The sequence below is a fragment of the Trifolium pratense genome, linkage group LG3 (assembly GCF_020283565.1).
Source record: "Trifolium pratense cultivar HEN17-A07 linkage group LG3, ARS_RC_1.1, whole genome shotgun sequence".
Classification (NCBI taxonomy): domain Eukaryota; kingdom Viridiplantae; phylum Streptophyta; class Magnoliopsida; order Fabales; family Fabaceae; genus Trifolium; species Trifolium pratense.
Genome location: NC_060061.1, coordinates 49,576,390 through 49,603,389, shown reverse-complemented (window position 1 = coordinate 49,603,389; position 27,000 = coordinate 49,576,390). Strand labels below are relative to the sequence as shown.

General features: G+C 34.4%; 2 protein-coding genes across 7 annotated transcripts; one reads left to right on the top strand and one right to left on the bottom strand.

Annotated features, from left to right (window-relative positions):
- Positions 1-1,116: 1,116 nt before the first annotated feature.
- On the top strand, positions 1,117-7,449 carry LOC123917482 (cell division control protein 48 homolog C-like). 2 transcript variants are annotated; one of them, XM_045969220.1, is made up of 12 exons: positions 1,118-1,468; positions 1,571-2,395; positions 4,073-4,659; positions 4,946-5,098; positions 5,741-5,857; positions 5,967-6,071; positions 6,273-6,341; positions 6,421-6,485; positions 6,571-6,820; positions 6,945-7,076; positions 7,174-7,221; positions 7,259-7,449. In XM_045969220.1, exons 1-11 carry the CDS (start codon positions 1,189-1,191, stop codon positions 7,219-7,221), a joined length of 2,631 nt encoding a protein of 876 aa, XP_045825176.1. In that variant the 5' UTR covers positions 1,118-1,188; the 3' UTR covers positions 7,259-7,449. The 2 variants fall into 2 exon arrangements, with proteins under 2 accessions (XP_045825175.1, XP_045825176.1); XM_045969219.1 differs by having other exon boundaries at positions 1,117-2,395.
- A 429-nt stretch (positions 7,450-7,878) lies between these two features.
- Positions 7,879-24,684, bottom strand: LOC123917481 (pre-mRNA-splicing factor ATP-dependent RNA helicase DEAH1-like). Of its 5 annotated transcripts, none has more exons than XM_045969216.1 (29): positions 24,490-24,650; positions 24,024-24,281; positions 22,420-22,524; positions 22,176-22,303; positions 21,841-22,053; positions 21,655-21,726; positions 21,166-21,252; positions 20,522-20,555; positions 20,352-20,406; positions 19,545-19,604; positions 19,354-19,425; positions 18,171-18,234; positions 17,162-17,241; positions 16,667-16,734; positions 15,810-15,867; positions 15,555-15,612; positions 15,411-15,479; positions 14,520-14,588; positions 14,221-14,310; positions 13,895-13,981; positions 13,554-13,669; positions 13,404-13,470; positions 12,110-13,150; positions 11,503-11,565; positions 10,799-10,922; positions 10,617-10,717; positions 9,826-9,888; positions 9,663-9,735; positions 7,879-8,333 (listed from the first exon to the last, which is right to left on the bottom strand). In XM_045969216.1, the coding sequence occupies exons 3-29, from the start codon at positions 22,517-22,519 to the stop codon at positions 8,284-8,286; spliced, it is 3,162 nt and encodes a 1,053-aa protein (XP_045825172.1). In that variant the 5' UTR covers positions 22,520-22,524; positions 24,024-24,281; positions 24,490-24,650; the 3' UTR covers positions 7,879-8,283. The 5 variants fall into 5 exon arrangements, with proteins under 5 accessions (XP_045825172.1, XP_045825170.1, XP_045825169.1 ...); XM_045969214.1 differs by having other exon boundaries at positions 24,019-24,276; XM_045969213.1 differs by having other exon boundaries at positions 24,024-24,276.
- Between the last annotated feature and the right edge of the window lie 2,316 nt (positions 24,685-27,000).

The following is a 27,000-nucleotide window of genomic DNA, read 5'->3' as shown; positions in this document are numbered from 1 at the left end:
TATTTTCATAGGTCAACCATCTCACATTTTACGAACCCTATGAATTAGAAATAACTTCTCTATACACCACGTTTTAAGTTACATTAGTATTTCCACCGTCTTCATCAGTTAGCAAAATCTTCAACCCTTTTTTTGAAGTAACTCTAAAAATTGCAACATTTAATTGATCATACGAGAACACGAACGTTGGAAGATATACTCTAACATTTTTGAGTGATTGTCCTTGACATTTATTAATAGTCATTTCAAATGATACATAAAAAAAAAAAAAAAAACCGTCTCCGCTGAAATACGAAAGAAATTTTTGCATTAGAAGGTGTCAAAGATACTCTTGGTATATAAACATTATCATCAATATTACTTCCTAACACCGCATTTCCTTCAACAACATATTTTCCTGTCTTTGCAATCATCAGTCGAGTTCCAATACTCAATCCTAATAGCGAGGCTAAATAGTTTGACTTAAAAAAATGGTCCATAATACTATTAATTTGAGATTTATCTTATAACTTCTTATATATGTTATGCTTTTAAAATTTAGCTTTTTTTTATTAAATTATATTTTTAAAATTGGTCGTCTAAGCAAAATTTCTGCCTCCATCCCTGCATATGAAAATTAGAAATTGAAAGATAAAAGAGAAAAAACTCAAGAGAAACCTTGAAGGAGTGGTCAATGGTGTTGGACACTCTTTCACTTTCTTCCATGCTTATAGAATTAATTTCAATCGGAGAAGTTAATTGTATAAGATAAAATAGACACAACATAATTCTCTCTCTATATGTGTCTCTGTTTGAGTTACAAGTGATTAATGATTTTTATTTCTATGAGTATTAAATAAGGGATTTAATTGATACGCACCGACGGTGTAAAATAATTTTACACTGTCAACCAATACCAACCATGTTTTCCGTCACATCACCACACTTCACCCCACTTTCTTGATATGACATGGCAAAATAATGGTTTTTTATTGGACGATGGTGTAAAACTATTTTACACTGTCGGTGCATATCAATTAAACTCTTAAATAAGTGCGAAAGACTCAACAATCAAAGTCAGCCCAAACAACTTTCTGTTTCCAAAAAAAATCACATTATAATATAATGCCGCTAAGTCCTACTCAAAGTACTATAAATACAATACAAATTTAAAAGAGAAAAAAATGGCTTTTATTGAAGAAAGTTGAAATGGGAAAGTTCCAAACAACCCTTCTCCGTCAAATCGATTCCTGCAAATCAAGTTTCTCAACCGCCGATGAAATCGTCAACCATCTTCGTTCAACTTACTCCGATTACCACCACAATGATTATCCATCACTCCTTCAGTTAGTTCAGAACGCTCTTCCGGCTACTCACACCACCACCAATCAATCTTCTCGAAAGAGACATCGCATTCATCAATCTGAAACTTCTACTTCCCCTCATTTTGCTCCCGAGAGTGGCGGCGAGAAAGCTGTTAACGGCGCCGGTGGTGGTGGTGGTGGTGGTGAGAAAGAAACTTCTACTTCCCCTGATTTTGCTCCCGAGATGTGCGGCGAGAAAGCTTCTAACGGCTCCGGCGGTGGTGGTGGTGGTGGTGGTGGTGAGAAAGAAACTTCTACTTCCCCTGATTTTGCTCCCGAGATTAGCGGCGAGAAAGCTTCTAACGGCGCCGGCGGTGGCGGTGGTGGTGGTGGTGAGAACGAAACTTCTACTTCCCCTGATTTTGCTCCCGAGATTAGCGGCGAGAAAGCTTCTAACGGCGCCGGCGGTGGTGGTGGTGGTGGTGGTGAGAAAGAAACTTCGATTTCCCCTGATTTTGCTCCCGAGAGCAGTGGTGAGAAAGCTGTTAACGGCGCCGGCGGTGGTGGTGAGAAAGAAACTTCTAAAACTTCTCCAAAGAGACGTAAGATTGCTGAATCTGAATCTGAATATGATTATGATGATTTTGATGATGATGATGATGATGATGATGCTTATGATGATGATGATGAAAGAATGCAAAATGTGGAATCGACGAGCAAGGGAATTTCGTCTGAGTATTCTTCCGATAACGGAGACAGAGTAGTGTCAAAGACAGAAATGAAACGGGGACAACCGGTTAAGTTAATGCAGTTTTGGACCGGTGGTAGTGTCGGTGTTGGTGGTGGTGATGGAAAGAAGAAAATGAAGGGGACTATGTTTAAGGATTTAGTTGGAAATGAGATGAAGAAGATAATTAAAGAATTGAAGATAACTGTGAAATTACTGCGTCAGCCTGAATTGATTAGAGAGTATGGAATGAAACTGAAAAGAGGAATTTTGTTACATGGTCCTCCTGGTTGTGGAAAAACTAGACTTGCTCATGCTATTGGGAATGAAGCTGAAGTTCCATTTTATCCTATTTCTGCTACTGATGTTATTACTGCTGTCCCTGGTAAATATGATTTTTTGGTTAAACGATTATTTTGTCGAATTCCTTTTTGTTTTTATTACTTAGTGTATAGAATTAGGTGTTTTTTTAGAGTGATGTTATTTGAAATTCAAAATGCAATCTCAATATGTTCATTTCAATCACCTTGTCCTAGCCATTCCATTGATGAGGGTGGACATTTTAGGCCCATTCTTTTTCGCCCCGGGTTAGCTGAAGTTCCTTATGTATCGGTGGATTACTTCATGAAGTGGTTAGAATTGGTACCCTAGCGGTGGGCACCAGGTCCTTTGGACGGCCGAGCCTAAGGAATGTGCACAGTACCTTCACGCCAGCACCTTAAATAGGCTGAGCATTTATAGGCTTTTAGAGCCCCTACACCATTATGACCTTGATGCTCGAGGGCTCAGTACGGTACCTTAGGGTTGGTACCCTAATAATGGGAACCAGGATCTATTGACAGCCGACCCAGGGATGAGGTGGTTTCATACAATGAACTGCTGCCTAGGTCTTACCTAAGCCAAAGAGGATATGACCCTCCGTCACACATTACCCTCATTGTGTGGGACTTATTCATACCTTGTCCTTACGCACCTCATCTAATCATTACCAGCGGCTAAGGACAAAATATTCTTTAGGACCCACACCACATATAGATTTGGGCCTCAGAATGATTGGAGTGTCCAAGCCATTAGAGACACTATATAACAGGAGTCAGCTTCTAGAGCAAGGATCGAGTTTCTGCACAGACACACACACACACTCATTCTAAAACCCTAGGAACCACCCCTAACTAAGGCCTAAACCCTAGGACTGTGTTATAGACCAGAACAATATATATAGGATTTAATTTGTATACACGAAAATGTAATTTTTTTTACGTAGATAGCTTTAAAGTTATTTTAGTAATTAACCTGTGAATGTGGCACTTACAACGATGTGATTTAATTGGATACATGCGTAAAATTTTTTACACTGTGAATACATAGAAATAATCTCACACACACACGCAGAGTCTGATCACATTTTTTGTTCAAATTTATGTAGTTTATATTTACTGGAATAGTTTGCACTGCAAGATTGCAAAGGGAAATAAAATTGTGAAATTATGCAATGTGTTAGTGCAGGAAGAATTTTCTTAGAAAAGATAGATAAAAAGAATGTGAATATTTCAGTTAAAAAAAAAAAACTTCTACTTTCTTATTTTATACATGGATGCCAAATAGACCCTTAAGTGAACTAAACAATTGTTGAATCACTTCTGATTCTACAAAGAGTGATTGAAATGAAGTCATTCACTTTACTAGCAGTAATAGCTGAAGCCATCTTGCAGCTTCTTTTCCATGAAATGCAGATAATGACAGCTTGTGAAGTAATGAACATAACGAGATTTGTGTGCTTTAGTTACTTCTCCATTGTCAATGTCCCCATAGTTTGTTACAAGATTTTTTTCATATTTCTATTTCTTAAATACAATCTTGTCAACAAAATCATCTGTACTGACCCCGAGTCTAAATTGCATTAATTGCCTTTGTACGAGAAAGGAGTTTCAAACTATTTAGCTGGAAACTGCAGAATGCTCATGTATTTGTTATTGCAAATTAGTAGTTTTGACTGCTTCCATGACTGCTATCAGATTAATCATAACTATGCTTTCTTGAATGTGTATGCTTTCTTAACTAGGTGGATCTGAAGAAAAGCTTAGAGAGCTTTTCGCTAAAGCAAAAAGGACGGCTCCATCAATTATCTTTATTGATGAGATTGATGCAATTGCTTCAAAACGAGAGGATTTAAAGCGACAGGTGGATTCACGAATCGTGACACAGTTATTAACTTGCATTGATGGAGATGGTTATTCAGGGAGTTCTGATAAACCTACTGGTTATGTTCTTGTAATTGGAGCCACAAATAGGCTCGATGCTGTTGACTCTGCTTTGAGAAGGCCTGGTCGTTTTGATCGAGAAATTCTTGTTGGCATTCCTGATGAATCTGCCAGGGAGGAGATCCTTGTCCTGCACACACGAAATTGCAGTCATAAGCTTGACGATTCGATTGATCTGCGAAAAATAGCCAGGTCCACGCCAGGATTTGTTGGTGCTGATTTAGAAGCTCTTGTTGGCGAAGTTAGCGAACTGGCATTTCAGAGGGTAATGGATGAAATGGAACATGAATCACATAATGATCTCATGAGTGATGATGAAGGCCGGTGGAAGGAACATTGGCCACCCCAACAAAAAAATAAATTTGCAATCAAAATGTCTGATTTTGAGGTGCTCTAGTTTTTTTTTCTTACCCTTTTAAATTACTATTACTTATTAATGTTATTTAATTAAATTCTCATCCCCTCTAAGCCTTTTTCTATGTTTGTTTTACATTCTTGTGTTTGGGAGGATGTCTTATGCTCCTCTGCTTCGTCTCTCTAATAAAATTCTGTTCGCTATAAAAGTGAAAAAATTGCTGGTACAATACTTATATTGTACTGTAGACTTAGATTTTCCTTGACCTTTTTTTATGCATAAAAATCTTCATATTTATTTAGGTGAGGTATTTATACAGGAAGCAGCCAAAATGGTGCAACCTTCGTTAACAAGAGAAGGATTCTCTCCCATTCCTGATGTTAAATGGGAAGATGTTGGTGCACTTGATCATGTAAGAGAGGAGTTTGATCAACACATTCTAAAGCGCATAAAAGACCCTGACATTTATGAGGTGATTTTTAATACTACACTTTTTATGCAATTTCTGTTAATTGGTGTCAATTCATGGATAAGACAGTATTGAGAAAAATAAAATATTATATAGTCAAGCCGGCTTTTATACATGTGCTATCATCTCTATTATATACTCAAATCATTCAGTTGAGTTTTTCTGCGTTAATTAAAAACTAGTGAGATATAGATGTAAATAAAAAGGTGGTGAATGAATATTGGGTGTGTGTGTGTGTGTCCATGATTTGGATTCTAAACCAAAGCAATGAAACCCTTACTGGAAGAGTGGAAGATATGTTTGAGAATCTGTTTTGTTGCTAATTTCTCTCAGCTTGAGGCAATAGTCCTTACTCCTTGGTAGGCCAGACCTTCTGGTGTTTGTGTTTTGATGCAAATTGCTATCACATAATTTGATGCAAATTGCCAAATACACCATAATTAATTTGTATTGTTTTATTCTTAAATCAGTTTTTGTTTTACACATTTTCTTTGTTCAAAGTCATCAGCCAAACTAATTTCAAAATTGGAAACATTCAAATCTTTTTACATACTCAGCTCATTTTGTCGTGTCCCTGAGTATCTTGAGCAGTATTACAATTTAAGACAACTGGTCAGTGTTATTGAAGTTATTAATTTATTTCAGGGACTTGGGTTGAATTGTGACACGGGTTTTTTGCTTTACGGACCTCCAGGTTGTGGTAAAACACTGATTGCCAAAGCTGTTGCCAATGAAGCGGGAGCTAATTTCATTTATATTAAGGTCTGTCTAAATATTCCATCCATTCGCATTAGTTTGGTTTATAGAATGTTGCTTTGTCTCAAATGATGAATTAATTTTGAACAATTTAATTCCCTTTGATGGTTTTTAGGGTCCCGAGCTTCTAAATAAATATGTTGGAGAAAGCGAGCATGGAGTCCGGAAATTATTTGATCGTGCAAGAGCATGTGCACCATGTATACTTTTTTTTGACGAGGTTTGTGGTTCTCCCTAGTCTCGTCACAAAAATGTTGGTTAACTCTAATATGATATGAAGGCATAATCTTTTGATTTCAGTTTTGAAAACTGCAAGTGAAAATTCTTAAAATTTCATTTGTAAGGTTTGTGTGGTTAGTAGAATGTAATATGCCAGCAAACTTTGTAGTTTGAATGTAAGATTTATTATCGACATTCTCAGGTGGATGATTTGTCAACAAAACATGTTAATGAAGGAGGTACACGGGTTATTGAAAGAGTGCTCAAACAGGTAAAAAATGGTTTCGAGTTTTTGGAACGAATTATTGTCATATCGACTTCTTACTCTTCTCAATTATATGCAATTTCAGTTGCTTGTTGAGTTAGACGGTGCAGAGCAACGCAAAGGTGTTTTTGTGATTAGTGCAACAAATAGGTACACCTTTGGTTCTTCAATACTATATTATGTTACTTATATTACTTCACATCTTGCTGCATTCCCTCAATTTTTTATTTTCCAGGCCTGAGGTGATGGACAGTGCTCTCCTACGGCCGGGTAGATTTGGTAATCTTATTTATATTCCTCTTCCAAGTCCAGACGATCGTGTTTCGATATTGAAAGCTCTTGCAAGGGGTAAGGAAACGCTTGCAAGGCGTGATCAAACTCGTGCAAGGTTTAAGCTTATGCCAATTGATGCTAGTGTGGATTTGTGCGCCATTGCAAGAATGAAAGCTTGTGAAAACTTTAGTGGCGCTGATCTTGCAGCATTGGTTTGTCTCTGCTCTCCTTTTTTGTTTCTCCTAATCTCTCTATTCTTTTTAGAGGGCAACCCTTGGCGCAAAGGTAAAGTTGTTGCCATGTGGCATTGATTTTGCTGATTTTCTTCTCCATTAGATGGACAAAGCAATATTGGCTGCTCTTGAACAGAAGCTCACCACAACCGGGGAAAAAAGTGATACATTGACTGTCAAGGCTAGGCATTTTGAGGTAGCACTGAGTAAACTATCTCCCTCTGTGTCCGAAGAGGTATTGTTAATTTCTTTCAAGCATGAAATCTAATATCTTTTTGTTGATAATTGGTTTTATAAATTTATATTGAAATTGAGTCTGTTTTTTGGAGCAGCAAAGGAAGCACTATCAGCGACTTTCAAAGAACCTTAAAGCAGCGTGAGAAACTGGATGGCCAGAAATAAAAGGAAACAAAAAAGGAAGCACGGGCAGAAATAAAAAAGGAAACAAGTTTAGGGATGTCAATGGGGGAGAGAACTGGATGGCCAGAAATGACTTACGTAATTGTAAAAGTTTAGGGATGTGAACCAGTTGTAACTTGAAGAAAATTCTAATTCTAATCATTTTAGTCCAAAAAAAAAGGTCTTAATTGCTTTATTGTCTTAATTGCACACTGTAATTCACAAAATAATACACAAAAGAATTAAAAACTGGTATCAAATAAAAAGAATAATGCAACAATTAAAGTTTAAATATTTTCCGAAGACTAAATTAAGCCTTTGAAGAAGCAATATACCAAACAAAAGGAAATTACACATCATGACAAGTTCTTGCTTTTCCATTATTTGTGACAAGAATACTACTTTACAATGTGCATTACAATATGTATTAAAGCTAATCAACGGAAGAAAATTATTTTTGATACCCTGTAGTTTTATTAAGATACTATTACTTTACTAATCATTAGTTAGTTCAATAGTGATTGACACTGAACTTGATAAGGAGGACCACGGTTCGATCCCCACATTTGGTCATCCAAACCCCGCATTTGAACAAAATAAGATGGAAAATAATTTTAAAATCAATGGCATTTGGCAAATCAATTTAAGGTCATGTTACACTAAAAGTAGTCTTCTAAAAAATTAGAATATTGAACCAACAACAATATGAATTAAATCGGATATTACAAGTCACAAAAATGTAACCGAAGCTGAAACTACAATACAAGATAATGCATCTGAAGAACAAGACAAAAATTGTTGGTAAATGACATTCAATGAATCATTTGCCCTAAACTATTTACCCACCACACACACTAAGGGGTGCAAGTGGAACATGTAAAGGTTACTAAAATCAAGGCCAAAATGTACAGAAGAAATATATTTACAGTGCATCTTCTTCCAACTTTAACAACAACATTTTTCGCCACCAGCAAAACCAACAAATGTTCTTCCTCTCCCTAAAATCAAGGCATCCTTGGGAGATGTGCTAGTTGTCTGTGCTTCTATGTTGCACCTGCACGTCCTTCTCCACGAGGCATTTTCTTGGAACTCGCTGCGACAAAATTTGATTCAATAAGTCAATAAATGAAGGGAGAAAAGTTTGATTCACATGAATCTCAAATTTTAAATGGCATAAATCAAGAATATGATCTCAATACAGTAATCAACAAATTTAAAACTGTTAATACACTATATGTTGATTGACCCAAACATCTATAGGATTAATAAAACATTTCGATTGAAAAGGTTAATCACAACTACCCTTTGTTGATTTATCATATTGGTGGAAATTTATCAGCTTTACAAGGATAATATTGTTGAAGTTATATAGGGTAATAAAACGTAAAAAGTGAAAGTTTCGAAATTGTGGAGCAACTTCTGAATTTGGTACTTAATATGATCCCACGTGTATACATAAGGTGCCTAGAGAGGTACTCTGTGTAACTAATTACTTACTCGTACGCATGAGCCCACAATAAATTGTTACTCCCCCACATAGGGTACTCATGGTACCATCCATTGCTAATGGCTTTGTGGGTTCAAACACTACTGAGCATAATGTTTCTTTCAAGCTCTTATGACTTATTGTGACAATTTGAGCGTTGTGGCATTTTCCCACATGCACGAGAACAGATGATATGGAACTGATTCTCTTTTTTATCAGAGAAAGTCATCAACAAGCAGAGCCTTCATGTGTTAAGAACAGCTTACACAACCCATCTCAATATCGGTTTTTAGAACTTATAGGTAAACTCAAGTTGTCAGATCCTCATTCAATATCTTGGATATACCTTGAGCTTTATGGTTCTCTAAAATGTGAAAAGGCATCATTAGTTTTCAATCAGCCTGAATTGTTCTTACCAATCTTAGTTTGCCAAATACCGAATGTTGCAACATCCATAATTCCTTTCTCCGATTCCACGAGAATCTCAATTGTTTTCATCAAGCCCAAATGTCATTGGGTCTAACACTAAAATTCCCCTACATGTATTTTTCTGTATGCCTATAAAAATGATCTGGGAGGGAAAGTCAACTAGGGAGAGAGGGAATTGACTTGAATATTCCGTTGAAAGCCAGAAACATTGGGGGTGTGTGTAATTTCCTACTTTAGGCTTTATAGATTGGGGCTTATGTTACACTTCCTTTGCAAGGAACCTAGCTGTCATTTCTATACTCTGTCCTATGAACTGAATCAATAGTATAATCTCCTTTTATGGATAGGAGTTAGAGCCATATCACTTCATGAACACTATTACATACAAAACTAAATTAGTAGGTTAATTTCCAATATTTGAAATCACATCAGGAACCCAAGGGAATTATGTTCGACTCCTTGCAGCATAGAACAATAATATTAGAAATAAAGAGAAAGAGAGCATACTGTCTTCAACATCCTTTTGCTGGTAATAGTGAGGGGCAATCTCCAACAACCACTCTGGCTTTAACTCCGTGATCTGCAATAAGAATATACAATTTCAGCTACTCCCAAACATCAATTGAAAAAAGTCATAAAACATTTGAATTACTTAAAATGTTGGGAATACCTGTCTCATATATTCCTTGGTTGTGAGTACAAGTTCATGGTACACAACCCATCTTGGAAGAATCTGGAAGTATAAACAAAGTGGAAAAAAAAATCAGAGAAAAAATTAGATATATTTTTTTATAACACAGAAGTCCCATCTTTGCAGTATTTATAATGAACATTCATGCAACAAAAAATTGTCAGAATCTTTTCATTTCAAGTTGCCTCAAAATGGACACACACGCAAACAAACAGCTCCAACAACCCAGGCCCTTTACAACTAGGTTGTGATGGCTCCATAGAAAAAACACACTATAATGTCCTATGTTCTAAATAGATGTCTATAGAATTTCTTTCATCATTTTGTACATATCACCATGATAATCTGCAATTATTAGGTCTAAAAATTATTTGTGTTCCAGATTGTCATTTATTAAGATTAGTCTATATAATGGTATTAGTGCTTGTACATCTTTATTCTACATTACAATATTCAGATTTTCTTTCAAGTTGGTACCAGATCAGTCTCATTCTTTCCGTGTGGAACTTCTAAAAGATATAAGGAGGAGAGGAAATAATATGAAATATTATTAGTGAAATATGTTTGTTACAGACTTGATACAAAATACAAAATACTAATCCCTATTTATATGGATGTAGTGACTCAATTGTAAATCAAGAACAAAATAATAAAAATAATAATAATAATAATAATAATAATAATAATAATAATAATAGGTAATACAAAAATGAATCCTATAAGATATTTTATTATATTCTAATAGCAGTCAATATAAAACGTGAAAGTACCTGTGCCAACCCCGAACTAGGATGTATGTGAACAGTCTGTGCATGTTTAAGTGTCCGATAGGCTCCACTTTTTTGCAATTTTGCAGAGTGTGGGAAAAATCCTGCAGTGATTAAGAATTTGAATCAGCAGGATGAAAAAGGATTCTTAATGCAACTGATGATTACAAGATTTTAAAGTTCACCAGATGTTATAGATTTCTTTATGGCATCTAAATCATTGGTATTTGTAGTAAGCTCGATTTCAACCCTCTCTAAAAGACCTGCAAGCTGATCACGGATGTCTCTTGCCCTTTTCATGCTTCTAACCTAAACATCAAAATAACACCAGAAATATTAACCCCACAAAATCGACGTGTAAGATGAGGAGTACACGAGTTTTATAAGCTCTTATTTGACACTAATATCTTTAGTCAAAGTGGATCTTGGGTTTTTCCCAATTCAAAATATGAATAAATTCAAATAAACCATTTTAGCAGAGGAAAGAAGGCATGATTAACATAAATTTGTATCATTATCATCTCACACTCATTAGGAATTTGAATTAAAATGGTCGCTTGTTAGACATGATACATGATAAGACACTATAGCATGCCCATCTTAAGTAACCTCGAGATATATACAGAGAGAGAGAGAGACCAAGAGAAGAACAATAAATAAAAAACAACCGAGCACAAAAAACGACATGCACTTCCCACAGTCAATAAGGATAACAAGGGGGTAGGTTTATCCAAAATGACCAAGAGTACCAACTGCTTATGTTATAGAACTAAATAAATTCACTAAATTAAATTTAATATTAGTAAAATAAAAAACCATTTTTCTAAATAATTAAACCACTTCACTTCGCTTGATTTTCTCCACTACTTTGCATAGCCAAGAACCATACCTGGATGTAATTTTCATAACACCATTGTGTTGAATAGTTGGTCTCTTTCCAAGAATTGTAGACCTGAAAAAAGAAAGAAAAAAATTATTAATGAGGTCCAACAACAATCTAGAACAAGGAAATGTATCCAATAGTAAATTAAAACCTGCCCCCCCCCCCCCCCCCCAAAAAAAAAAAAAAAACAATAATCTCATGATTTGATTGACAAAACATTCCATCTAGATGAAAAGACAAGTTCACAAGCAGGAACAATGATATATTTTAAAATAACTGAGGTAAAGAAAGGTGTGTTCATTGATAGAATCATATGACTACGGAATATCCTACTTCATGTATTGGATAGAACTAGGGTCTCCATATCCTAATTTCCACTTCAAAACCGAAGACGGGTCTCTTTATTCTTTTCCTACTATAATTCATATTATGTTATTTCTCTATCTTACAAATTCTAACTAATTAACTAATGGTTGGGGCTCTGCTAATACATAACAACAAATACGCAATGTGTAATGAGATCAAAAATTGTGCCTGTCATTTCCCAAGATGCACAAATGAAAATAGACAAGTCAATAACCAACTAAACACAAAAATTCAAAAGTGATCGAACCTTTAGCAATGCAATATGGTCTCCAACATTTCCAGTGTGAAAATTCAGCCTTGCATTGTCTGCATGCACTTGTTTATCCTTTGGACGGTAAAATATTGAGTTTCCAATAGAAAGCATAGCAGCAATGGAAATGATGTCTTCTGAACACTTGTATTTTTCTGAAACCACTATCATTTTTGACAACATAGGATCAAGTGGGAACTCTGCCATCCGTCTTCCTACCTTAGTTAACTCCCCAAGCTTATTTAAAGCACTTAAAGCAAATAGAAGCTCCAGGGCTTTCAATAAAGCCTCAGCGGGTGGAGGATCCATAAATTCAAAGTGCAACAAGTCATGAATACCAAGACTTTTTAAAGTCAAAACTACATTTGTAAGGTTAGTTCGCTGTATTTCTGGTACAGTGTTATCATCCAAATCATTTTGATAATTGTATGCAGTATACAACCGGAAGCACTTTCCAGGACCTGTTCTTCCAGATCGACCGGCTCGTTGCATTGCTGAGGCTTTTGAGATGGGAGACACTAGTAAAGACTCCATTCCTGTCTTTGGATTATAACTTTTCATTTTAACAAATCCTGGATCAATGACATACTTTATTCCATCAATTGTCAATGATGTTTCTGCAATATTGGTAGCAAGGACAACCTTCCGTGCCCCTTCAGGAGTTGGTTCAAATATTTTAGCTTGTAATTCAGTTGGTAGATTGGCATATATAGGACATATAATTAATTCAGCAATTTTGGTCCCTAAGCCCCTAGTTCGATGCTTCAAGATTTCTTCGGCCGTTTCAATTTCTTCTTGACCAGTAAGGAATATCAATATATCTCCAGGAGGTTGAGTAACATGGATTTGAAGCGCTGTGACAATAGCTGCATCTAAGTAGTCAGCTTCTGGTGCTTTGGTAAAGTGTATTTCAACCGGATACCTTCTCCCTGGAATTTTGAATATTGGAGCAGAATCAAAGTAATCACTGAACTTTTCTGCATCAAGTGTAGCACTTGATATCAGCAACTTGAGATCAGGTCGGAAGCGAGAAATATCCTGTCACAAAAATTATATGTTAGATCTACAAATCAGATTGTTTATTCAATTAATATGAGTGCATGCTTTAAATGCATACAGATATAGACAATAACCAAGAATCATCGCCAGGCAAATAATTGCACAGAAGCATGCAAAAAATGTCTTGAATATCCCAATCAAGATACTGATCGTTCAAGGAACAAAATTATATCATCTGCCTTTCAACTCACATGGATATAAAGCAAACAAAAAAAACCGGCTGACGGCTCACCTTTACCAATGCAAACAAAATATCAGTTGAGAGTGTTCTTTCATGAGCCTCATCCACCATCACAACACTACAATATCAGCAAACATAGTAAGAGAACAACCATATAGCATCCAACCTAACCCTGAATCCTAATCCAATATACTCACTCACCTATAACTTGCCAGATCAGGCTCACCAAGAAATTCCCTCAGTAACATTCCATCTGTCATATATTTCAGAATAGTCTTGTCTGATGTGCAATCCTCAAAACGGATGGAGTACCCGACCTTTAACAAGAAAACTTTGAATTAATAGTAACTAATATTTGAAAGTTTGAGTTGGGAAAAAGACAGATATTTATAATTCAATTCTTTATTGTGAAAACCTCATGCTTCCCATATAGTGTCCATATTTGTACCATCTTTTAGGAAGTAAGAAATTTTAAAGAAAATAGCCATACTATAACCAACACAGAATCTAAAGTAAAAATATTGAAAATGAAGATAGCCTACCTCATGCCCTAGTTTAACTCCTAATTCATGAGCAACTCGAGCAGCCACACTCATAGCAGCAACACGACGTGGCTGAGTACATGCAATCTGTACAAAAATACAACAATTTTAAATCTCCTTTCCAATGCCTATGAAAGCCATAATTACTTCAGAAGATGGGGAGAGACACAATCATAAAGCAACATGCATATATAGCTATTTGTTCCGCCAATGACAAATAATAGTTGGCAAAAACAAAGCAGAAATAAATAAAATGAAATTAAATGACTTAACCTATTGTATGACCATAAAAAATTAACAACGATATCAAAAAATCAAAACCACACCATTCCATGTTTTGTGTAGCCAGCTTCATGGAGATATTGGGGAATTTGTGTAGTCTTTCCAGAACCGGTTTCACCAACAATTACAAGTACCTATTTAAGGAAATTATTAAAGGTTAATTCAATTAATATTTGATTATATAAATGCAAATGTGAGTAAAAGGGTAATGGAATCAAACTAAGACAAAAGACAGTTCATTGACAACAGGGATGAAATTCATTCCTCAAAAACCAGAAGTCAGAACGAGCAGAATAAAAAAATGGGAAAAGGAGAGATTGAAAAAGGAGAGGTAAAAACATGCCTGGTGGTCCTGAACAGCTTGGAGCAATTCATCCCGATAAGTATAAATTGGTAATTTTTTCCTCTCCGCCTGAAAAAGGAAGTCAGAAAAGTATATGAATATAACATTCAAGATTTAAGTGGATAACTAATAGCCAGCATCGAATCATCATTTCTTTCTCAAAGGAAATAAAGTTCAATAACATCATTATAATTTGTAACTACATGTGGTTATTATATATAATATTTTTCCGTTTCAAAAAAAATAAAAATTGGTAACTACATGTCTACATCACAAACAACACAATAGCAGCCTCAACTTATCTTTTCCGGTTGCAATTTTATACAAGGAACCATAACTTAATGGCTTTTTCTTTTTTATTGTTTATTGCCTCAAACCGTTGGGCATTGGCTAAAACTATCACGATAACTATTTTATTTGATTATTAATTATTGTTTTGTAAGAATATAATTTTATGAGATTCATATTATGTTATTTTATTATTGGTTTATTATTACTACTATTTCTTTAGCTAATACAGTAATAAAGCCTCAACATCCTCTATTTCCCGCTATTCTACTTTGAAATATGCTCATATTGAAAATCCAAAGGAAGAGATCTTCTAGTATTATGACATCAAGGTGTTCACATGCAATTGGACCACCAAAACCAGAATTCACAGCAGCTTTCACACCATTTTACTGAAAGCTGCTCTTCCAAGCTCTATTCTCCATCATTTTATTTTTATTTTTATAAAATAGAACAATAATAAATATTTTCATTCATTTATTACACTATTAAATATTTATGGAATGAAGCTTCTTAAAAAAAATTAGATTGACTGCAATGCAGTACCTGTCAGGCCACTAACACTAATGAAAGCCATTATTAATTGAATTATTGAAATGCTACCTGAAGTGCCTCTGATTCTGACTTTGCTTTGGACTTTTCAATTGAATCTGCCATCTCATCGTAATCAAACTGCAAAGCAAGTCTGGCTCAAAAACAAGAATATCAAAATTAAACACCATGAGTCAGGTTGAGACATTAACATACCTTATCTCCATCCATCACTGATGCCTTAATAAAATCAATCTGATCCTCGAAGACAAACCTAAATACATAAATTGTAAAGAAGTTTACGATCAGTAATGTGTGCACTCAAAGAAAGATATATAATGAATCACCTACAATGCTACACCTAAAGAATAAAAGCACACTGAGTCAACACTTCATTGTCATCCAATAAGTAACAGAACCAGATTGCAATATAACATTAAGCAAAAATTATTTTTAAATGAACAAACTTACTGGTAATCATCAGAGGCTTGTTTTTTATTTTTGGAACCATAATTCAGAGTTGCCTTTCCTGGAAATCAAGAATGCACAAATATGAAAACACAGAAAAAGGACAAGGATTTATTTTTTCAAAGGGTAGACTTAGCCAGATCTCTGTGACGTGGATTAAATACGATTTAATGTGAATGCTAGGTCATTGCCTGGAAGCAATGCGCTCTATAGCTCGAGTAGAGTGATAATGAGCAGGGGCCGCTGCAACGCCACCTGGATGCAGTGAAAAAGTAGCAAGGGCTCCAACATCTTTGTGAACTGGTGTGGGTGAAGAAGCTAGTACACGAGTAGGATAGGATTCCGTTTGGAACATGAAATATAGGCACACTTACAGGAAAATCTATGGAAACAGTGGACATCATGATTACAAGAAAGATCAATCTCATGTGCTTACAAGAAACAATGTGGGTGGCTAAAAAGGCAAAAGAATTTAACAGTTCAGGTTTTAAGCTTTGGTACACTGGCATAGTTAGGTCGAGAAATGGAGTAGGCATTATTATTGATAAGGAGTGGAAGAAGCATATTTTGGATGTAAAAATGATAAGAGATCGGATCATAGCCTTAAACTTTGTAGTGGAACAAAACACCTTCAATGTTATCTGTGCTTATGCACGACACGTACGGTCAGAAGAACACCTTAAAGTAAAGTTTTAGGAGGATTTAGAAGGCTTAATTCAGGAAATACATCTAGCAGAGAAGATTTTTTAGAAGAACACCTTAAAGTAAAGTTTTGGGAAGAACACCTCAGTGGGATAAAGCTTGGTTGTTTGTTGTAGATATTCATATTATAAAGAGCACAATAATGCGGAGATATTTACCGATTTGATGTTCCTCCCATGCCTCTTGTTCAGCAAATGGATTCATCTTTTCCTCAGCATGTGTATCCCTATAGAAGATAAACAAAATTAAAGATGTTTCATAAGGCTGTTAGAAAGGTAGAATGAGATAAAGTGAGAGAATCTAGTAGAGTTTAATCTGATTTATTCTTGTATATTCAATCTGAAAGTGATAGAGTACAATGTTATAGTTCTAGTATAGAAAAATGTAACCAACTTCAAACTGAACTGCCAGCAGTTATTAACTATCAATAACAAAATTCTGACTAGGGGAGTGTTGGGCCGATGCCCCACCTCTTAATACAAGAATAACATTGAATAAAAATGCAAGTACCTTTTGGAAACACGTGAATAAAAATCTAAGGAAATATGTTGTAAACAGTATCATGGCAATAGTTCATAGCTTATTCCCTTTTCTTTTCTTTTTTTTTTATATATTTTTTAAATTGTAGTGAAGATCATGTGGTAAGTGAAAACCTGTAACGCTGCATAGCCACAGAAAATCTTTTTTCTTGATTAACGCCGCCTTCCTGATCATAAGCATCTGGCATTCTATACTACAATCCCAGAAGAACATGAGTTTAGCAAAACGCATATAGATTGACTTAATACAGTCCCAAATGACCACTTTGTCAAGGATCCGATCCCAATTTTCCAAAAAGACTAGATATTGTAATATTTTTATCCATTATTCCTTTGCAAATGAGAAAGATCACCATATGATAAAACTACACAGATTCAGTCAAGAAGTAATCATCAACAGAAAGCAAAAGCTTAACCAAATATATAACAGGAAGGGTTAAATATGTCTTCAATCCCTATAAAATAACGGCCATTCAAATTTGGTCCATATAAATATTTCATTCATGTTTAGTCCCTCCATTTAACAAAAATTTGTGTTTTTAGTCTCACAGAAGAGATTAAAACAATTTTTAATACTCCCTCCAGTCCTTTTTATAAGGAACACTTTGGAAAAAAATTTGGTCCATTATATAAGAAACTTTGACCAATTTTCAAATGTTTTAAATGTTCAATTTCACTTATGCCCTTATTTATTATGAGAGAATTTAAAAATAAGTAAGTTAGTTGAATAAAGAGTAATTAAATAAGGGTATACATGGAAAAAAAATAAATTTATACGAGTATTAAATGAAAATAACTATGTTAAATGTGCTTCATTGGTCTGTGTAATTTTTTCAAAGTGTTCCTTATAAAAAGGACCGGAGGGAGTAGACTAGTGATTTAAAGATGAAAGGGTGTTATAACCACAAAATATCTTAGTAAAAAAAAGATTAATAAAATCTTAATAATGATTTAAAGATGAAGGCCCTCAACATATTTAAGCCTAACAAGAACAAGTGGCAAATAGCTTATCTTGAATGAATAAAAAAAGTGACTACATTTTAACAACGATCAACCATGAAGGAATAAAAATCTGATCCTGATCTAACACTAATTATTCATGAAATACAAACTTATTGATTACCTCATTCACATTGTCATCCTCCTCTGACCGCTTTTTTATAAGTTCATATAGCTCTTTCTTGTGCCTGGGGAGAAATAGAAAGTTTAGGAACTTTTTCACTCTAAAAATACAGAAGATATATCTTAGATATTAGTGAATATAGAGCTCTTTAAAAATCTCTGCATAATGATGGAAGAGTTCTAGATCTTATGTACAATTGCAGAATACACAAGTATATGCCTCGTATTCCCCTAACAAACAGGTGGACATATTAGTTAAATAGATAGCAATGCAAAGAATCTGTTTCAAGAATAGTTATACATAGCGAATAGCACACTTGTTGATGTGAGGCTCATAGAGCAATGGACGGTAGCATATAGAAATAGTGCATCTATTTGAGATATTACATGTACACGACAAATATTATGATATATTTCATACTAAAAGAAACCAGCATCCTCATCTTACGGACTTAAACATCCAGAGCACCGAGTATTTTAGTGTTACGACTAGAAATAGAGAAACTGAAAAGCAGATGGATAGAGCAAAAAAGGAATAAAAAATCTTCGGTCAAGGTATCACAGGAAAATGAGTATGTCCTATGCCTCTTTGCATCAAAGAGAGAAGAGGAAAATTATATCTAGAAACATCTAGCAAGGATATCCAACCTCATGGTAGATGACACATTAACAAAGAAGCCAAAAATTCACTCCCATAATGTATTTACTTAGCACCATCAAAATGAGGTACGCAGAATGATAGAACAAAGGTACAGAGAGAGTTCAGTATCATAAAGAGAGAACAAAGATGAAAAATCGAGTTCAGTATCATACAGAGATTAAGAAATGGTTTCAATGCACAGGGAGATTATGGAAAATTGAGGAGTTCAGTAAAGATTTCATAAAAGTAGTGTTTTCCCTTTTCCATTTGTCAAAGTATATACTGCCATTACCATACTCGATGTATTCCCAAAAATTAAAATATCAGAAGACAATAAGAGAGAAAGGCAAATCTAAACATTTGAGTATAGTTTAAAAATTAGAAAAAAAGAAAGACTTGGGATCTGAGGTTGTGTAAAGCATTTCCTTTACATAATTTGCTTGACACTACTTTTTACAGGGAAACAATTTTAAGGAAATAAATATTTATCATCATAAAGTAACAAAAGAAAATTTTGAGGACAGCTCAAAAATGCAACTAGTACCTTATCTCACGCTGTTCAACTTCTGAAAGCTTCACACCGTCAAATAGATATTGCTCATCTTCTATATCATCTCTGCAATAATTGTGCAAAAGGTTATCAAATTCAACTAGAATATTAAGGAAAACTAAGCATTATAACACATAACATCTATGTCCAAGATACAAAATATTAATTGATACAAAATATCATACCTCAGTTCTTCTAATTTCTTTTCCTCCCTTTTCTTTAAATATTCTTGCCTTGAATACTTTCTGAAACAGCAGAAAAACAACAAGTGAAGTGACATAATGCAGCCAACTTTAAGCCATCAAAACTCAAAAGGCACGTCTTATTTAAACAAGCTAAAAAAAGTCAAAAAAACAATTGAGCCTTATGCACTATATATTGTTTGTTATTTTGGCACATGACACCAACGGGTAATATCAAAACCCAAACTTCAAGAACTCCATCTAAAGACTTTTCCAGACCATATAAGGATTTGTGAAGACTAAAGACTAGTCCTAAAGAGGTTACTATATATAAACTTCCTCTGTGAGATCAGATCACCGTGAAGAAAAGTGTTGAAGATATGGATTTAGATAAACAGAGAGGTTGAGAAGAAATATGGTTATGGAGTAATATTACACTTGGTGATAACTTGATACAGAAGATTAGGATTAGTGGTGAGGGGTTTGGGTAGTATGCAAGAGGTCCTAAGTAAAAACCTTGTTGCTTCCATTGTACACCACCACAAAAAATTGTTCGTATAGTTATGGAAATAGTTTTATTAGATCTTCAGTTTACTCCTCTGTCTAAGGGACTAGTCAGATTTATAAAACATCAGTCTACAAGATACTTAGTAGTCTACCTCCTAAATAACCCCAAAAAATAAATTTCTTCTTCTGAAACTTATCTTAAAAACTATCCAGCAAATAGCAGAATTTTGTGGTTCTTACGACTGCTAAAGAAATAATATTTCCATACAAAACAAAACCAAAAAAATACATATAATAGCAAACCTCAAAGCATGCATATCATCCTGCTCTGCAGCATTAGATCTTCGAATTGCTTCTTCTGTTGGAAGAAAGATTGAACAAAGAAATTAAAATCAACGTGTAGATATAAAGACACATTTGCTCTTATCTATGTGTACATGTATGTATGTAAGCTCAACAATCCACTGGCATACCTGCCTCCTTTCGAGTTAATTTTTGTTCAGTCAACTGATAAACAAGAAACAGTTCAAACAATTAGAACGAAGAAACAGAAAAGTTAAAAATGAGAGCAAATGATATGTGTGTGTGTGTGTGAGGTAGTGCAAAATTTTAAATGATATTAAAGAATCTTACAAGATGTAAAAGCAAAACAAGTTCCTAAATTTATGAGCAATGGTATGATCTAACATGCCTTTTAAGGCTGATAATAGTTATCCAAAAAGTTTTCGGTTTTCATCACTATGATACAGGCTAATATCTAAGTCAGCCTTAAGCCAGAATAAGTTGCATATTAACATCAGAAATATTTAATGGGGGAGAGGGGGAAAAATAACATAACATCCATTACGGTTATATCACCGGACATAATAGATGAAACAAAGATAAGCCACATAACAAAATTATTATAACTTGAGAATGGAAACTGATCAAGAGTAATGTCCGTGGACCTTACTACCCATTCTTTCAAACAAATTTTTTTTCTTCTTTTATCCAAAAGGAATAATTGATGTAGATACTACTAAGACACCAACTTAAGCATGACAGTATACACCAAAAAAAGCAGATAGAAAAGTCTTCAAGTACAGTTGACCAAATAAATGCGACTATTAATGATTACCTTCCGTGTTGCTGCAGCATCTCTTTCTCTCATATGCTGCACTAATTCCTCCTTCTCTCTTTGATCTTTCAATCTTTCTTCTTCTGACTGTTTGCAAATAGACAAGTAATCGTATCAAGAGAATTGACGGATATTTAAGAAATAATAAGAATGCTTTTACAAAACTGATTAATAAGAGATTTCTATATGCAAAGAGAGAAAAACTAACAAAGGAACTCTTTGGTATTATCAACAAAAACTAAACTAATAGAAAATCTTTTTTTCATTGAGAACATAAATCATATTAAAATTTATCACCAAGAGAAAATAGAGACAGAAACTCAGTGATCAATAGAGTTGAACATGTATATCAAGCTTACTAAAATGCACCCGGCTAAAAAATATAAATCTGACGGACAGCGCAACAAAATATAGTGGGAATTTCATCATTGGTACCAGTTGCAAAACTATGTAATTTATAAGCACATCTAGACATTAAAAACATGGTACCTCTGAACCACTCTCTTCATCATGGGAAGTTCTTCTCTTGACTTGTCTTTCCCTTTCTCTCCTTGAAACTACCTGCATGGTTGCATTTGGTCAAAATAAGTCAAACCTTGTTAGAAGAAACATTGATCAGCAGCTTACCATGAGCACAAATATGAAAGTGAATGTAATAGGTTATGAACACTTTGCCTCATCATCTTGATCATCTTGAACTTCAGTTTTCTTCCTGAAACGTTTTTTATGACTGTCTGGCTTTCTAGATGTAGAAGCAGTGGTTATCGACGATTTATCATCACCACCAACAGTATGGTCATCGTCGATATTGTCATCATCCTTCAAAATTGTGTAAGTCCCCTGCTTCCTTGCCAGCATTGCAGCTTCTCTCTCTTGTTTTTGATATTGCTATTATAGAGCACAAAAAGATCAAGAACCAGCAGATACTAATTACTTCTGTAAGAAAGGATTTGCTGGATATACACTATGAAAATGACAGTATATTCAATGTGCCTTGGATCAAAACTCACATTTAAGCCGGACGATCTACGAGGAACTCTTGAGAAGATTTCTTCTGCAAATGTTCGGGTGTCTGTTGTTGAGAACCCAAACTCCACTAGTTTTCCTACTAAATCAGCTGGTGAAGTAGCTTGCTTGGCTGCAAAACCAAAAAAGAGATTACTGAAATATAGCACGTGAATCCAAACATACCATTTCCAAAATGATTATATAGAATAATTTATTCGGGTGATAAAATGATCTTAGATGAATTACATAGTCCAATCATGTACTGTACAACCGTGGGCTGAGAATATCCCAGTAGTGACATCAACTTATCTGATACCCATGTCTTTAGATTGTCATCGCTCGCCATTTTCACTGCAACGAATAAAATAAATCAGCCAAACTTTGGATTAAGAGGTCAGGGAGCATAACAAAAGTGGTTCTGACCATGATGTTAAAAAATGTTTATCAGCTCAAATAGAACTCAATCAGTAGTTGCAAATAGAAACAGTAAATATATGAAATCATTGCAAGAAATGTTAATGCAAAACAAGAAGACTTGTGAAATTCTGTTTCGTAGAAAAATAGTCCGAAAACAATTTAGTTCCATTTTTTTCCGACAGAAAAACAATTTACTTCCATTAAAAACTATTGCTTTGCTTCCATTGAAATTAGGGGGTATGTTTGGTTTAAATGAGTGCATGAAGTGGAGGGGAGAGATTTAATTAAATATTTTGTTTAGTCGAGGAGAGGGGCAGACAGTAGGGCACATGTGAGGGAGAGATTCAGTGGATGGAAAGGGTTAGTTTACTTCAATAACTTACTATATTTTTGGGTTACATTTTATGTAATGATATTTTAGTCACTGCATTTCAAACTTATATGTGGTGTTCTCTCCCCTCCAAACCCCACCACCACCACCAAAAAGGATTTTGCTCCCTTCTCCATCATTTTCCAAAGTTTAAATAATCAGGATCTAAAGTCTAAATAATATCATGAATGAGAAATATTAACTCCAAATACTTGCTCTTATTGCTGGTGTATGGGTAATACTACTAGTATTCAATATTTCTAAATAGGTTTTGCCCAAAGCCAATATCTCTGAAATTAAATGATGCAAAATTAAGATATTAAATGACAGCATTAAGACCTCCTATTATACAATTAAACCCTTATTTCCTTGATATAGATCAAAGCCAAAAAATGAGAATGAAAGGGGGCTGATTGAGAGAAAAAGGGAGGCAGACTAAAAATTCTGCAGAGAGAAAAAATTGAGAGAACTCAGAACCAAAGTTGAGAAAGAGGCAGAATTGCAAGGAAAAAACATCAACCCTATAACACAACTGTTATTCTGCGCCCTTCTCTCAACCAATCATCATCATCATCATCATCATCATCACAAACCAAAAAAAACACCAATCACCTCCTCCAAACAACATCCCAATCTTTCATCCACCACACACAAAACAAAACCACCAGTGTTTTTCTTACATCTAAACTACTCATAGCTAAACAATTACACCAGAAGAACTATCACAGGAGACTAAAAACTCAAAACAAGGAAGAGGAAAAGACAAGGCAGAAGCGCGGTAGATTTTGCACATACAATCTTAAAACAATTTTAGTTAGCTAAAACTACAACTTTCTTTTGCGCACAATTCCTACATCACAACATCACAATTTTCTTTTGCGCATAAATACACAGAACATTTTGACTAAATACACAGAATAACAAAACACCACCCAGATCATTATTAAGCTAAATTTCTAAACTTTGGGGCAACCCATTTAGACAAATCAATAGAATAATAATAGGGAATACCAATTTCTAAGTATTTTATGCAATTTCTCAGTTTTAGGGTTGCTTACTTTACCTGCCTGCGCTGCGAGAGAGAGAGAGAGAGAGAGAGAGAGAGAGAGAGAGAGAGAGGGGAGGGAGGGAGAGAGAGAGAGAGAGAGAGAGAGAGAGAGAGAGAGGCTGAGAGCGGTGCGGCGGATTTGAGAGCCTTAGATCGGTTTGGTTTGGCGATGGGCGATTGGCCGATTGCTATTTGCTAGAGAAAGAGAACGAACGAGACAGAGACGAACCAAAACGCTTGTGCCTTCTTTCTTTTTCTTTTTCTTTTCCTATACTTAAATTTACATACAAGAGGATCAAATTAAACTATATTACACAGCTCAATAATATTTTTATCAAATGCATACATTAAACCCTCTCTCAGGTACATTTCCGTTACCGGGAGAAGTTATCGCGATTGCAAATCACGCTATAATCGCATCCTCGCGCGTGAAGCAATAGAGGGAAAGGAAAATCGAGAAAGAAAAAGGAATAAGAAAAACCTTGAGTTTCTCACGGTTGCAGGAGGTCTTCCGTTTAACGGAGATCGACTCCGGCTGCGTATTCCGGTTAGGTTTTGGTTTGCCGGGTGCGTATTCCGGTGAAGTTTCCGATTTCTTGAGTTGCTAACTTTCGTTGTTTTAGGGTTTAAGTAAATAAATTTTAAAATTGTTTGATTTTGTAGATCTCTTCGGTTTGTTTTTTATCATATAAAAAAATGAGTTTAATTGTTGTGCATTGTCGGTGTAAAGATTCTTTGTACATACATTCAATGATATGTTGTCACATCATTTAATAGATGTGACACATCATGTGTTCTTAAATATCATACATGATGTGTCAGTATATTATTGAATGCATGTGTAAAATAACTTTATAGTGACGGTGCATATAATTAAATTCTTTCTTTTCTTCATTTCTTTGTTATTTTGTCCATCCAAATATAATTAAACTTTTTTTTACAAATAAAATTTATCAAAAAATAATTAACCTTTTCAATTTTTAATATAATATTAATTATTTTTTACAATTAATATGACGCACTCATAGTCGTGGATATTAGATTATTAATCAAATTAACTATAGTTCCAAAATCATTTTCGAATTTGATATTTAAACTATTTTTAATTGTTTTCTTTTATCTTTTGAAACTCAACAATGTTGTTTGATTACATTTTTCTTGAGGATTAAAAAGTTATTTTGTTTGTTTAATGAAAAAAATTCTCTTAAAAAATCGTTGTGGGTACGATATATTTTTTAGCAATTGCTATAAATTTAGATTGTGTATGGCCCAGTTTGGTTTACTTATTTTCTACTTTTTTACTTCTCCTTAAAATAAATTGAGAAGTAAAAAATTGCATTTGATTGTATTTCTCCTAAAAAGAATTAGAGAAATAAAGTAAAGAAGTAGAAAATAAGAAATTAGGTCAAACACATTTTTTTACCATTTTACTACTTTTTAAGGAGAATAAAAAAAAATAGAAAATAAGTAGGGTCAAACGGACCCTATATTTGCACATTTTTTACGCACAATAGGCTCATCCGCAAGGTGGATGTCCGATGATGGAACTAACGTGAAGGGCGTCCATTGTAGACACGAGATAGATGCTTCGGAGTTTGAACTGTGGTCAAATCATTTTAATTTGGATTGAGAGCTTCATTCCAGAGTAAAGACAAATGGAAGGAATTCTTATGGTTTCTTAACCTAAGCATCGATAGCACTTAGAGGATAATGTATATGTATGTAATACACATAAGTTATAATGTGAGTAGTAATGGTCATGTTCATCTTTATTATCGAGAGATTGAAAAAAAATTGGTTGAAATTAGGGTTTGTTTTTTGTAACCCATTTGAAACGCAAATCATATATACTCGAGAAGCTAATTTATTGTAATTCATTTGTATCTCTTGCAAAGTGAGAAGTTCATAATATGTACAAAACTCGTTGATGGCAAAAATATTCGGGAGCAAAAGTTTATCAAAACTTTTTTTTTTGACAACCGTTTATCAAAACTTTTATATTTTTGAAAACTTGGTATCCAACAAATCATCGAATAATTTGAGAGGACTAATCCCTTTTGTGAGGGGCTCATTTAAAGCTAGAGTTTTATTTTTATTCTCACTAATTTTAAATATTTGTTTTTTCTTTCTTTTCTTATGAACACACTATAAAGACAAAGAAATATTTAATCAATTAATTACCAAAAGTTATCTCATAAGAAAAGAAAAAAAAAAATTAAAATAAAAAAATGCCCTCTATATAGGAAAAGACACGTGTGACATGAATGTGCCTAGCCTCCTCAAAGGTTTCCAACATTGATCAATTGGTTTGTTAAGTAAGGTTAAAAAAATATTTTATATTGATATGTAAATAGAAACAAACAGACTTCTTTTTTGCACAATTCAATTCACTAACCCTCATATTTGCAAAAAAAAAAAAAAAAACTGTCCCATAATGCTTGACCCATTTCAATTTTCTATGTTATTTTTCCATTTCTACCCCCTTATAAATGTTTTTGCATGTCAGATAACCGATTATCCCAAAAGTTTAAGCTGTTAGGATATGACCACATTAATGGTTTTATATTATTTCTAACACGTCCCCTCACGTAAGAGCCCACTTGGGCTTGAAGCGTGGATAATGCATAGGCCCACCTACCATATGCTTAAATTCCACTTTTTAATTAGAAAGCGAGGGGAGCGGGGATCAAACTCTAGACCACTTAGTAATAGAGGCTCTGATACCATGTCAGATAACCGATTATCCCAAAAACTTAAGCTGTTAAGATATGACCACATTAATAGTTTTATATTATTTATAACATTGCAGAATTTGCTTTTCTAGTCATTATAGGACAGAAAAAAGTGCATTGTACACCACATTTGTTGCTCTCCATGTTAACTTTTTTTTTTGGAAACATACAATTTAAGCAATACTTGTGAACTTGTCACATCATCGACACTATCTTCTTCTGCAAATAATACAATAATTAGATGGAGTAAATTAATTGAA

What these genes read in the sequence shown, in the direction of transcription:
- LOC123917481 (XM_045969214.1), bottom strand. An exon ending in AAGCTGTTCAGGACCACCAG is followed by an intron (nt 14,311 to 14,519) that starts GCATGTTTTTAC and finishes TTCCTTAAATAG; the next exon opens with GTACTTGTAATTGTTGGTGA. An exon ending in GCTACACAAAACATGGAATG is followed by an intron (nt 13,982 to 14,220) that starts GTGTGGTTTTGA and finishes ATTTTTGTACAG; the next exon opens with ATTGCATGTACTCAGCCACG.
- LOC123917482 (XM_045969219.1), top strand. Translation starts at nt 1,189, where the DNA reads ATGGGAAAGTTCCAAACAACCCTTCTCCGTCAAATCGATTCCTGCAAA. An exon ending in TGTTATTACTGCTGTCCCTG is followed by an intron (nt 2,396 to 4,072) that starts GTAAATATGATT and finishes TTTCTTAACTAG; the next exon opens with GTGGATCTGAAGAAAAGCTT. An exon ending in TCAAAATGTCTGATTTTGAG is followed by an intron (nt 4,660 to 4,945) that starts GTGCTCTAGTTT and finishes GTATTTATACAG; the next exon opens with GAAGCAGCCAAAATGGTGCA.